This window comes from Protopterus annectens, chromosome 12.part0 (genome assembly GCF_019279795.1).
Source record: "Protopterus annectens isolate FY-2018-M chromosome 12.part0, PAN1.0, whole genome shotgun sequence".
NCBI classification, from domain to species: domain Eukaryota; kingdom Metazoa; phylum Chordata; order Ceratodontiformes; family Protopteridae; genus Protopterus; species Protopterus annectens.
This window is the reverse complement of record NC_056746.1, coordinates 288,860,593-288,873,445: the sequence shown is the minus strand read 5'-3', so window position 1 is coordinate 288,873,445 and position 12,853 is coordinate 288,860,593. Positions and strand designations below refer to the sequence as shown.

The 12,853-nt window shown below is 44.8% G+C and overlaps 1 protein-coding gene across 3 annotated transcripts in view; it reads left to right on the top strand.

Moving 5' to 3' along the window:
- ARPC1A (actin related protein 2/3 complex subunit 1A) overlaps positions 1-12,160 on the top strand; it is a 1,267,577-nt gene extending 1,255,417 nt beyond the window's left edge. For all 3 annotated transcript variants that reach the window (XM_044089354.1, XM_044089353.1, XM_044089352.1), the window contains exon 10: positions 11,830-12,160. In XM_044089354.1, the coding sequence (XP_043945289.1) occupies positions 11,830-11,868 (39 nt within the window). In that variant the 3' untranslated portion in view covers positions 11,869-12,160. The remainder of the gene's footprint in view (positions 1-11,829) is intronic.
- The last annotated feature ends 693 nt before the right edge of the window (positions 12,161-12,853 follow it).

The following is a 12,853-nucleotide window of genomic DNA, read 5'->3' as shown; positions in this document are numbered from 1 at the left end:
ATTACATAGGACAAAATAATTGTGGAAACAGTACATGCATAGGAGGATCGATGTTTAAAAGAAAGCAGGATTTGAATGAGTTGTGTAATGTTTGACTGACAATGACTGGATAGATTATAAGTGATGTATAATATTTGCAATTACAATTATTTCAGCATGGTTTGTGATGTATAATGTCTGCAGCTAAAATTATGTCAGTATGATTTGTTTTTATTTATATAAACATATGATTGCCTATGTCATGCATGATAATTTAGTAAAGTTTTTTTTTTTGTTAAAAAAAAAAAAAAAAAAAAGAGGGGCCTTATCACTATAGATGTGCAGAAATGTATGAGCAGGGATGATGTGCACTAATTTGCAGGGCAGGAGATTGACCATGGGTAGAGTTTGACTTCCCTAAAGTGGAGAAAGCGAGATGAAGCTGATTGTTATAGAAATAATTGCATTTCAACAAGGGATAATGATACTGGATGGGACTGTAACTTGTTTACAAATAAGGAAAATGTGTGTGGGGGGAGGGGTACTGAGAGCTAGAAAGAATGATAACAGAAGGCAGATTGTTGAAATATTTTAAGATTATATGGCATGGTTGACATTGGAGAGGTCATGGAAAACAAGAGATTTACGTATTGCTCAGTCCAGTATGGGTGCTGGATCAAGTTGGACAGCATGCATATAACGAGAGCATACGTATATAATAATGGATATGTTTACAAGTATAAGGGTGTTATCGGATCATGTCCTAGCTCATATAGTGCAAAATTTCCAGATGCTAACTGGGAAAGAAACACAAAGTTTTCTGTGTGATTGTTGAAGGATAAACAAAAGAAGGAATGGATTAAACAGGTTGTAATAGAAAACTTAAGGGCATTAGAGAAAAGTCAGGATGAGTAACTAAAGGATGGGAAATATAAAGATAAAGCAAAAAAGGATGTGAAAAAAGGAGAACGAATTGGGGAAGCAGAGGGGCAGTTTCAGGATAACTAAACTTAACAGGATGAGGGAGTTATAGGAATGGTTTGGAGATTTTAGTGAGGCCGAGATAATTGATATGAAAGAATTAGAGACCATATGGAATGAGTATCAATAGAAAGCAATAGTTAGGAAACAAACTGTTTAAAACCCAGAACTTTGAGAACAATTGCAGTTATAAAAGTATTACCTGGGAATTTGAGACGCACTGTAGAACCTGGGCAGGAGGTGGGAAGGGGTGAGAAACTCTGTTTTGTCTAAGGAACAGGGGAGTGCTAAACTTGTTTGTGGGCATTCTAGGAAAATTTTGTAGCCCACGGCGAGAGGGGTCAGATTGGATTCAGAAACTAGGCGAGTGCCTTGATGGGTCGTGAATAGCAAGGATAACCAGAGGAGTAGGATATGCATTGATGATTATAACACAGGTGAAAAAAGCGCAATTAATAAAGCAGGAAATGGGTAAGTCACCAGTGTATGAAAGGTTTCCTGTAGAATTATAGAACTGCAGAACTAGTAGTATCCCTTTTATGGCATGCGATATGTAATGAAATAATTCAGCAGAATGAAATCCTAGGCTCCTGGAAGAAAGCAGTAATTTCAGTAAAGTTAAAAAAGTTAGATATTTGGCCAATCCAGGCTGCTCTTGCCCAGTATCAAGTGTTTAATCTTGATTACAAAGTTTTTTGTCAATATTAACAAGACTAGCTCAGATTCTCCAAAAGAGTATTAAAATGGAATGGTGCAGATTTGTAGAGAGTATCCAGTATTTGATGATATAGTAAGAATGCATACAATATGAGGAAGACGAAAAGGAAAATAAGCCTGGTATTGAGGGCTGGATGCTGAAAAAGCTTGATAGATTGCATGAAGTATTTTTTTCGGAATAATGTACGAAATGGAATTTCCTGTTGAATTTATATAACTGCTGCAAGAGTTGTATAGGGATATGACAGCAATACTAAAATTTTACTTACAGGACGCCAGACTGTTTGCAGTAGGAAAAGGAAGTAGGCAGCGCTGTACCCTTTAGCCTCTACTTATTTGTGTTGCATTTAGAACCCATAGTCAGAAGGATGAGAAAGTCATGCATTTGGGGATGGGAATGGAATGGGAGTTTCACCCTCTTCCTGGATGATTTATTCTGTATATAAACAAATCAGAGGAGGATAACCCAAGGCTCTTTAGTATATTAAGGCATTTCACACTTATCAGGATAGAAGATAAAACGAAGGCAATTTATGTGAATTGTTTCAATGATTGGGTTAGTTGGGGACTGTCTACAGCTTTGGGGTTATACAAGACTAAACTGTCTAGGAGTATGGATAACAAAAGTGTCTGGGGATTCTCTGAGGGAGACTCAAGGGGGAGGTAAGGGTTAAAATTAAAAAGATGATATAAAGATGGAAAACCTTGAAGGCTGACTGATCAAAAAATACAGGTGGTAAAAATGGGTGTTGACCCTTTAATATTGTATAAGGTTAGGCATTTATATGTGACCCAGGTAGAGTTTTTTGGGAAAGATTAAGGAATGGGATATTGAAGTATAGATATACGGGAAGACAAGGGTCCAGGGGTAGACTGGCATAAGGTGATTCTCCCATTAAAAGAAGTGTGGTCTTGCACTACCTCATGTATAAGGTTATCACAAGGCAACATAACTGACGATCTGAAGTAGGGAGTTCATTTGTCAGCAACCTGTGGGTCTTGGATCCAATATCGGATCCGAGCCGGCAACTTGTTTCAAGCTAATGGATCCGAGCTCCTAGCTCCTCCCTTGACCCATAATCCCCTGCTAACCCTCCATGACCTCAGATCTACTTTGCCACGCTTGTGGATAGCTGGATCCCCTTGAGCTCAGCAAGTGAATTGTCAGATAAGTGTATTTTTTCTGTCAAACTTTCCTTTTTTGTTTCAAAAAATAGTGTGTTAGTGTTAGGTACCCTTTAGTACAAAAATATATTTCTTTAATTAGTTTTTTCCCTCCCTTCGTTTGGTTGTTAGTGAGTGTGTGTGTGTTGTGTTTTTGGGGCCTGTGTGTTTGTGTAGTTCTACCTTTTACTTTTAAGTATGGCTGAGGCCCCAAAAGCCATTTTTTCGAAATGTACCGAGTGTGGCCATAAGCTCTCCCCGGCTGATGGCCACACTCTATGCGTTCGGTGCCTTGGGGTTGAACACCTCTCCTCAGGCTGTACCATTTGTGCAGCGTTCAACCCCAGGGCACTGAAAGAGCGGAGGTCGAAGCTGGTCTTGGCGGGACTTTTACCCCCGGACTCGGCTCCGGCCTCCGCTGCTCCCGTGGCTCCACCACAGCCTGTGGTTGCTGCCATTCCTGCCCCCCTTCCTCTGTCCGGGACTCAAACTCCCGCTAAAGCGTCGGAGGACAGGGAGGCCAGGAGGGAGAAGCACCACAAGCGGCGGGCCGAGACCTCCGTTTCGGCCCCGCCAGCTAAGCGGGCTTCTCCCTCCACTGCTTCTAGGTCTCCTCCTCCTCCTCGGCTCCGATCCCCTTGTTTCTCCCCGGGGCCCGAGGAGGAGGAGGCCTGATCTCCATTGAGGTCATCGAGGCTGCATTCCAGGCCTGCCTCGGTGACCTCTTCGAGATCTACTTTTAGTATGTCCGATGCAGACTTGGACCGGATGATGCGAAGGTTCATCCAGGCCCAGCTGCAGATGGGAGTGCTCTTGCCCCCCCCCCCTTCGGGAGGGAGCTCGACACCTTTTTTCCACCCTATTTGCTCCTTCTCCGACCCGCTATCCGGGTTCGGAGCATTCGGAGCCGAGCAGCGTTGGAGCCGGGGGTGGGTTGGCGCCGACAGTACTCGGTACTTCGGATCCGACCCTGCCCTCGAGCCTGTCGGATCCGACCTCTCGGAGCCGTGACCCGAGCTTCGGTTCCGGGGGATTCAGTGTGCCTTCGGCTCCGTCCAGGTTGGAGCGCACTGGTCCTTCGGATCCGATGCTCTCGGCGCCAGTTCTGATCCCTTTATCGGATCCGAGTGGGAGCCAACTTTCGGATCCAAGAGAGAGTGGTTCTCCCTTGGCCTTCGATGTTGTGGAGAGGGCTCTGTTGAGAGCATCCGGTCCTTGTTTCGGCTCCTCCCTGCACTCCCTCTCTGCTGGGCCAGGCTTCCATCACCCGGCCAAAGGGACAGCCTGCTTCATTGTCACAGATGGTTCCATTGGAACAAGATGTTGCTGGCGAGGCCTCCTCAGACAGCCCCCCCCCCCCCGAGGAAGTGCCCCGCAAGCATAAGTGCAAGAGGAGGTACGTGGACTCCCCTGTGTCCTTAACCGAGGACACGGACTTGGAAGAAGGGGAAGGCTCCCCAAGATCGCCCCCTGAGGATGTCTCCTTTGGAGACATCATGGAGATGCTGAGCATCAGAGGTGGGTGGTCTGCCCCCAAGTCTTCCAACGAGTCCATGTTTCTGGAGGCATTCGAAGCAGGCCCGTCTACCTCTTGGGTGTCCCCCCCGGCCGACCCCCTGGTAGACCTCATTACCACCAGGGCGTGGAAGGATCCGGACACCGTGGAGCCAATACCAAAACGCCCGGACAAAATACTTAGCCCCCCGTCAGACCGTTCACACTGGAGTAAGGGCCCCCCCCCCCCCGTAGATGCCATGTTGACGGCGGCAGCCACGAAGAGGGAATTGGCTCAGGAGAGCCCCTCAGTCCATCCACCGAGCAAGGAGTCCCGCTCGATGGACCGCCGAGTTTTTAGTTCAGCGACCTTCTCGGTAAGGTCTCTGAACTATATGGCACATGTCATCAGGATGCAGCGGGATCTTATCAAAGAATACGCTGCCTCCCCTCCTGAGTCCATGTCGGCGGATGACAAGCAATTGTACTCCACCCGAATGGCCACTCTGAGATCAATTTCTAATACCTCTATGCGGCTATTGTCCCACGCCACAGAGGGAGCCGCTAGGGCTAGCGGAGCAGGCCTAGTCATGAGACGTCAGGCCTGGCTCCGTCATTGTGACTTTGCAGAGCCTTTCAAAGCGTCCTTTGCGAACGCCCCTTTCGATGGTTCTGCCCTGTTTGGCAAAACGGTTCGCGAGACACTTGTCCAGAGCGAGAAGGATGGGAAGATGTCTGCCGTCGGAGTCTGCTTCCCTGCTCCCCAGCGGTCCTTTTCGAAGAACCAAAAGGGTCAGAAGAAGATGTGGTTCCGGAAATCGCAACATTCCCAACCCGCTCCAGGCAACCAGTTCTACCGTGGCAGAGGAGGACAGGGAGGACGCCGCCCCAGGGGCAGAGGGGCTCCGAGAAACTTTGGGTCCAGAGAACCTTTCCCAACCCAACCCAAGGGTTGCCCGGCTGCTCCACTCTAGAGGCAGTCGGGGGGCGCTTCTTAGAGCACCTAGCGGCATGGGAGTCCATCACTACAGACCGCTGGGTGCTTCGCATTATATCCAGAGGGTACAAAATACCATTACTCCATGAACCTAAACTCAAAAACCTCCCCTATGTACCACCCGATCAGTGGGAGGCCACAACTGCAGAAATTCAGCAGCTGCTAAGAAAAAGAGCCATCCAGCCCGTCCCCAAGACCAGCTCGGATTAGGGTTCTACTCCAGGTTCTTTTTGGTGCCAAAAAAGACGGGGGACTTGAGACCAATTCTAGACCTTTCCCGCTTGAACCTGTCAGTAACCAAGGAAAAATTCCGAATGGTCACTCTTCAATCTATTCTTCCCCTTTTAAGGGAAAACCATTGGATGTGCTCTATAGACCTCAAGGATGCGTACTACCACATTCTAATGGACAGACTATCCAGGAGGTTCCGGCTGGGAGCCAGTCACTATCAGTTCAGGGTCCTTCCCTTTGGCCTCACCACAGCCCCCAGGGTGTTCACCAAGGTATTAGCAGTGATTGCGGCCCACCTGAGACTCCAGGGAATACAGGTCTTTCCGTACCTGGACGACTGGCTCCTGACCACCTCAACAAGGCATCTACTTTGCTCAGCCAGAGATTTCTTTCTCCGCCTAGCCCTACAGTTAGGCATTACCATCAATGTCGACAAATCCCTTCTGGCCCCAACACAAGTCGTAGAATTTATAGGTGCCAGAATAAACACCAGAGAGCAACGAGCCTTCCTAACCTCCGAGAGAATACGGAATTTGCAACTCCATGTGCGGGCTATCCTCCAATCAGAGACTTCTCCAGCGGAATTGGTCTTGAGGGCACTAGGCTGCATGGCGGCAGCGATTACGCTTCTTCCATGCGCCCGTCTGAACATGCGGGTACTGCAATGGACACTTCTAGTGCAATGGTCCTTTCTATCCCTTCCTCTTCACCACCCCATTGCTATCAGCAAGGCTTGCAGGAGGGCTCTATTATGGTGGCTCCAAGCCTCGGACCTCCATACGGGCCGTCCCTTCTGCACCTCTCCCCCTCTCGCCACGGTGACCATGGACGCCTCCCGCCTCGGGTGGGGGGGGCATTATTCAGGCAGGACAGTCCAAGGCACGTGGAACGACACAGAGACCTCCCTGCATATCAGCGTTCTGGAGATGAGAGCGGTGCTGTTCGCGTTGCAAGCACTTCAGGATCTCCTCCCCATAGGAACGATTGCGATTCAGTCGGACAACATGTCGGTTGTCTGGTACATCAACAAACAGGGGCAAACCAGATCTTACCCCCTATGCCGCAAAGCCATGAGAGTATGGGAGTGGGCGATCTCCACCAACCGCTTTCTCATTGCAACGCACATTCCGGGACGGACCAACATCCTAGCGGACAAGCTCAGTCGCACCCTTCTTACCCCGTACGAGTGGTCTCTCAATCCACTAGTAGCGAAGCAGATATTCACAATCTGGGGGCAACCCTGCTGCAATCTTTTTGCATCTGCATCAAACACCAGATGCGACAATTTCTTCGCTCTAATCCCCCCTCCAGGAGAAACTCCAAGAGACGCTCTGGTGCATGCTTGGCCACCCGGTCTACTTTATGCCTATCCTCCGCTACCCCTGATGCTGCAACTCTTACAGAAAGCCTCACGGTTGGGGAGCAGGATGATCCTCATTGCCCCATTCTGGCCTCGGCAAATTTGGTTCCCTTACCTGTGGTCTCACCTTGTGAATCCTCCTTGGATTCTAGATCCCACTCCGGATCTCCTCTCCCATCCATTGAACTTACCGACCCCAAACCTGGGCAATCTGAAACTGACAGCTTGGTTGGTCCAGTTCCAATCCTAGTTAGGACTCCCGGTATCTCTTCACCAGTCAAAGCCATCCTTGTGGCAGCGCATAAGCCTTCCACCAGGAAAGTGTACCGCAGTAAATGGAAACGTTTTTCCATCTGGGCGGAGCATCATGATCTAGATCCCTTTACGGCTCCTCTTCCGTCTATATTAGACTTCCTAACCGAGCTCTTTCAGGAAGGCGCTAGTTGTTCAACTGTCAAAGTGCAATTGGCAGCCACATCACATTACCATGTGGGACATGATACAGGGCCTTTGATGTTGGCCAAGTTGTGTAAAACCTTTCTCAAGGGCACCTTCTTACTTGGACTCCCTATAAAGGAAGCCGTGCCACCATGGGATCTTAGACTAGTTCTTCAAGCCTTGACTGCTCCACCTTTTGAACCCGCTGCTTCAGTAGATCTCAAATTCCTGTCTTGGAAAACAGCATTCCTTGTAGCCATCACTTCAGCAAAGAGAGTTTCGGAGCTTCAAGCTCTTTCTGTGAAGCCTCCTTATTTGATCTTTCACCCAGACAGAGTGTACCTCAAGATCAATCCCTCTTTTCTTCCCAAGATAGCATCAGAAACCAACATAAATCCATAAATTTACCGGTTTTCTTCCCTAAATATCAGAATAAGGGAGAGTACAAGCTGCACTCATTAGATGTTCATTGGCAGCTTTGTTTTTATACTCATAGAACAGCTGGCCATAGGCAATCTGACCAGCTATTTGTTTCCTTTGCCAAATTTAATTTGGGGAAAGCAATTTCAAAAGTATCTTTATCACGCTGGATTTCTCAATGTATCCTATTGGCGTATCAAGTCTCTGGGAGACCCGCACCAGAAGGAGTTTGTGCTCATTCCACCCGCTCCATTTCTACTTCTGCGGCCTTCAAGTCTAGAGTTCCATTGGATGATATTTGTTCGGCAGCCACTTGGGCTTCATCTCATACCTTTATTAACCACTACAAACTGGACGTGATTTCTAGAGGGAGAGCATCCTTTGGCTCTGCGGTGCTTCGCAATATCCTTCCATGATGGCCACCCAAGGTGCAGGTAGCTGGGGACTCTGTCCCACAGGTTGCTGACAAATGAACTCCCTACTTCAGATTTAGAAGTTATGTACTCACCATAACGTTCCATCTGAGTAGGTAACTTCATTTGTCTGCAACCATCCCCCCCTCCTTCCCCTTGGCCTTCTTCAGATCTATTTGTAGTTGGATACCCATTTTTTTTGGGTAAATATTGAGGGGCAAACTCGATCTGAGGTCATGGAGGGTTAGCAGGGGATTATGGGTGAAGGGAGGAGCTAGGAGCTCGGATCCATTAGCTTGAAACAAGTTGCCGGCTCGGATCCGATATCAGATCCAAGACCCACATGTTGCAGACAAATGAAGCTACCTACTCAGATGGAACGTTATGGTGAGTACATAACTTCTCATTTGGTGTATTACTTCCTGAATACCAGTTATGAGTCGCGGTGGAAATGGATGATGCTCAGGGAAGAAGGATATAGTTCAATACTGATGCTGATAAATGTTTGGTCTCAGGCTGTAGATGGGGATATGAGAGAAAAGCTATATGAGAAAGTAGCAATGTACTAGACATGTTGAAGGAGTAGGAGTACCAAGTTTAGAAATCTGGCCTTTGGCATGTAGAATTAAGCAAACAAAGATTCATACTTAATATGAACATGCTAGGAAACTGTTGTAGGAGAGAAAGGAAATTGTACTATTGGAAACAATTTAGAAGGGGGAATACCCGCGTGAGCTGGGTAAACTTTGTAGAAAAATTCAATTTGGAATGGAAAGATCTCATGGTGTATAGGGAATTGTGTGACATGTTGAAGAATAGAAAAAAGCCAGAGGTGGTTAGAATTTTAATAGAAAGAAGAACGGAAGAAACTAATAACAGAAGTGCTGTAGATCTTTAGTGAGCGAAAGGAGAAAATGAAAAGGTAAGCAAGTGCAAGTTTGGCAGCGAAAAATAGGAAAACTACAGACGAGACAGATAGGAATTTGTAAGATACATAGGGTGGCAACAGAATTCAGAAAATCCATATTTGCATGGAAGTGCTTGGACAAATTAGGTTGCCCAAAATATTCTTGGAGTTTGTCAGGAGTTTTGGAAATGCAAGTTAAACTAGAGGGGGGATTGGGAACATGTCTTTTGGACATGTAATAAGTTAGGTTAAAGAAGGATTTGCAAGAGTTGATTAACAAGGTACTGAGGTATGAACTGAAATTACATGAGATGAGCTTTTTACCAAAATTGGGGTAGAGAAGGTGATAAAGTATAGTCTGAGTAATCTTCCAAGGCAAAATGGGAACTCTCTAAACAGTCACAACACAAATAGGTTTAGGAGGACCAGTATTGACAAGGGAAAAGAGTAAGGGCACAAAATCTTGGAGGAAGATGAGGGGAAATCCGAAGGAGGCCAGAAGAGATAATAGCTGTAAGATATAATGAATGTACTACAGTGGAGATCTGATATAGTGAAGTATATTGTATTACAGATAGTTGTAATTCCAGGAAGTAGGTTGAGTCTAGTGTACAACTGTGAATGCATAGAAAATTGTTTCATGTGTTGAAAACAAAAAGGCCAGTCACCAGGAGAAAGTAGTGTACCATGCATTAGGTCTACACAAGTATAGTAAATGTGGAAGTTGAATAGTTTTTCTTAAAAATATATATATATATATATACTTTACTCAGCATGAAATGGAAAGTTTTTATCTTTTAGCTGATCATCCTGAAGTCGTAGACTTGAGATAGTCAAGTAACTGGTTGAAACTGAACACCTCAAAAACAGAAGCTATGGCAGTTCAAAGACTTGTGTACTCTTTCTCTTCTTAATCTCATTTTATAATGGAAATGAGCTTGAATTTGTTGGAAAAGTGTATATTATTGGAGTTGCACATCAGAGGCTGACTTTTAGGGGCCAAGTGTCATTGGTCATAAAACATTCATGCTTTCTTTTAATAAACATATCTAGAATAAAGCAGTATTTATTTCAGGCTGATCTCTCAGTAGTGGTTCATGCCCTTGTCTCATCATAGCTGGATTACTATAAAGTACCCTTTACCTAAGACGCCACACAAACGAACTTTACTGCCTGAAGTTAGTGCAAACCTCTGCTGCCAAGTTACTCACTTGAACTGCTCATTACCAATACATTGTCCCTCTTTTGCTCAGTTTTCCCTGGCTGGCAGTTTGCTTTAGTTTTATCTACAAGGTTCTGGTATTTCTGTTTTTGTCCATACACGAGTTGAGCTTCATCTTGCCTAAAAGATTAATGGTACTATATCCCCTAGCTAGGGTTGTATCTTTGCTTTTGCTAACCATGATCCTTACTTGAGGAATTTACTGTCTTAATGACTGCTTGAGTTTCCTTCCTTGGCTGGCTTTCATAGAGAGTTGAAAAACAGTTAGCTTTCTTTGTCAAAGTGGGAATCATCACTTATGATTAATGGGTCTTGAATATATTTTACAAAAGTTTACAAGTTATAGTTCAACTGTCTGAAAAAAAAATATTCAGTTGCTGTCATGATTGATCTGGCTAGACTAGGAACAGAATGTTGTGAAACATGAGACTTTGGTACGTACTGTGTATGAAGCTGCCTACATAATTTTTTTGCTGTTTGGCCTATTTTTCATCCTTGCTGCATGCATTTGACTATTTTAGCATTCCAGTAAGATAAAATAAACATGCTGAATCTTAACATGTATAAATTAATGATTATGTGGAGCAGAGCAAATCATCTTGTGTGTGTGTTTTGTACACTGTAAGGTTGCCTGAAGTGTAACTGTTCATTTCTTACATTTGTTGCCAAAAGTCTTGCACAGTGCAATGTATATTTAACATGATTGCACCATTTTGCACAGAGACTTTGTATAACAGTTCAGAAAGTAGGGAAACTGTCCATCTTGCTGTACTAGTTCTGTCCCTTATTTTTAGATGAGGGAGGACGGCTGAGCACTGTGCACCCACAGTTTCAGCAGCACTGTGTTTTTTTTGGCTTTTTTCCTGCTCCTTGTACCTTTTGGTGCTACCAAATAGTATAAGAAGATGGTTGGCATGAGTCTGCTCGTTTTATTTGAATGCAACTCCCACAACTCCCCAGTAGTGCTCTCCTGCATTTCATTCTGTGCAACCAAGTTATGGATGCATGCAACAACTTGCAGAGCAGTAGCCCACAAGTATCATGCATAATGAAACAAGTCTTTGAATCATAGATGGAATGCTGAGGTATGTAGGGTATATGGTGGCACATCCAGTGTTTTGATTCAGTGATGTCTATGCAGCAGAATGGGTCCTGTGCTGCACAGACTCCTCGGTTTGACTGTTTTTATTATTATTAGAAATATTGATTATGCTTTCAGTGTTACAAGTGTGGTATGTATGTGCATACTTTTGTTTTTCATATTACATTCTTTTCGAAATGGCTTCAGGTGGGTAAAGCAAGTTGTATGAAATTTATTTGTATTTCACTGTTTTTAATAGCTTGTGTGTAACCTAAAGTATGCAGTAAATAGGGCTGTCATGTGATATTATGCATTTACATCTTCATAATTTGATCAAATATTAAACTTAAAGCCATTAGACTTCTGGAACTGAAGTGTTTTAGGATCAAATACCTGAAATGCTGTTTTGTCTTTTCTTTTATTAGACTCTGGAGTCTTCTATCCAAGGACTGCGAATCATGTGAAATGCTCAGCTAGTGTGGCAGCTCAGAAATCGGCAGTTAATCTGATTTTGTAAACAAAAGAAAAATTAAAAATCCTCAACATCAGAAGCACTGAGACACTACACAGTTCTTGCAGCCTTAATTTTAAAATGAAAGTGATTCTTTAATACAGAGTTCCAGCTGTGGTATTTTTCATTCCATTCCTTACCAAATCTGCTCCTTATGTAATTTGTATGGGAAGTTAATGTAACACTAACTTAAGAAGGGGAATTTTATTGTAACTGTCTGCTAGAAAATAAAAAGTAAAAGGTTAGTATCTTGTTCTCTTTTTTTTTATGCCCGTAAAATAAATATATTTGCATAAGTACAGTGAGTTAAGTTGTAAAATTGTGTTAGAAGGCAGTGGTCTGAAATTGGTCAGCTGTGATCAGTGCTGTGCCATGATTAGTAAATACCAGTAAATAAACAGAGATTTGCCACTTAGTAGAAGATTGTACAGTGGAGCTATGTTAAATAAAAATCCTAGAGTTGTCGCCTCCCAGTAAGATGCTTCGTTTAGTGTTCGTTGAAGGTTGGGTGTCAGGGCTGGCAACTCGGCACGTAAAAATCAACTGCAAATCATTAGTGGACCGGAGTTCCGCTCTGGCGACCCCTAACCGGGAAAAGCCGAAAGACACAACACCACCACCACCAGCCGGTACTCCAGAGACGTCTACTGCTGACACATTGGCACTGCGTCGTTGGTTCTAGTGCTAGTAGACTGAATGTCCCACAGGATATTTTCATAGGTTCATAGGTTAGTACTAAGCTGACTGCCCTTGCGAGCCATTTTAAGCTTAGCCAGTTATCCCTTGTGAGACTCAAACCCTGCACCTTGTGTTTGTAAGGCAAACACCTTAACCATTAGGTCACCCTCCAGTTGGAAAGTAGGGGAGGGGTGTGCCACATATACCAAGTAACACCAGTGCTGTATAATGCAGCCTGAGAAAGTAGCACCCACAGCCTG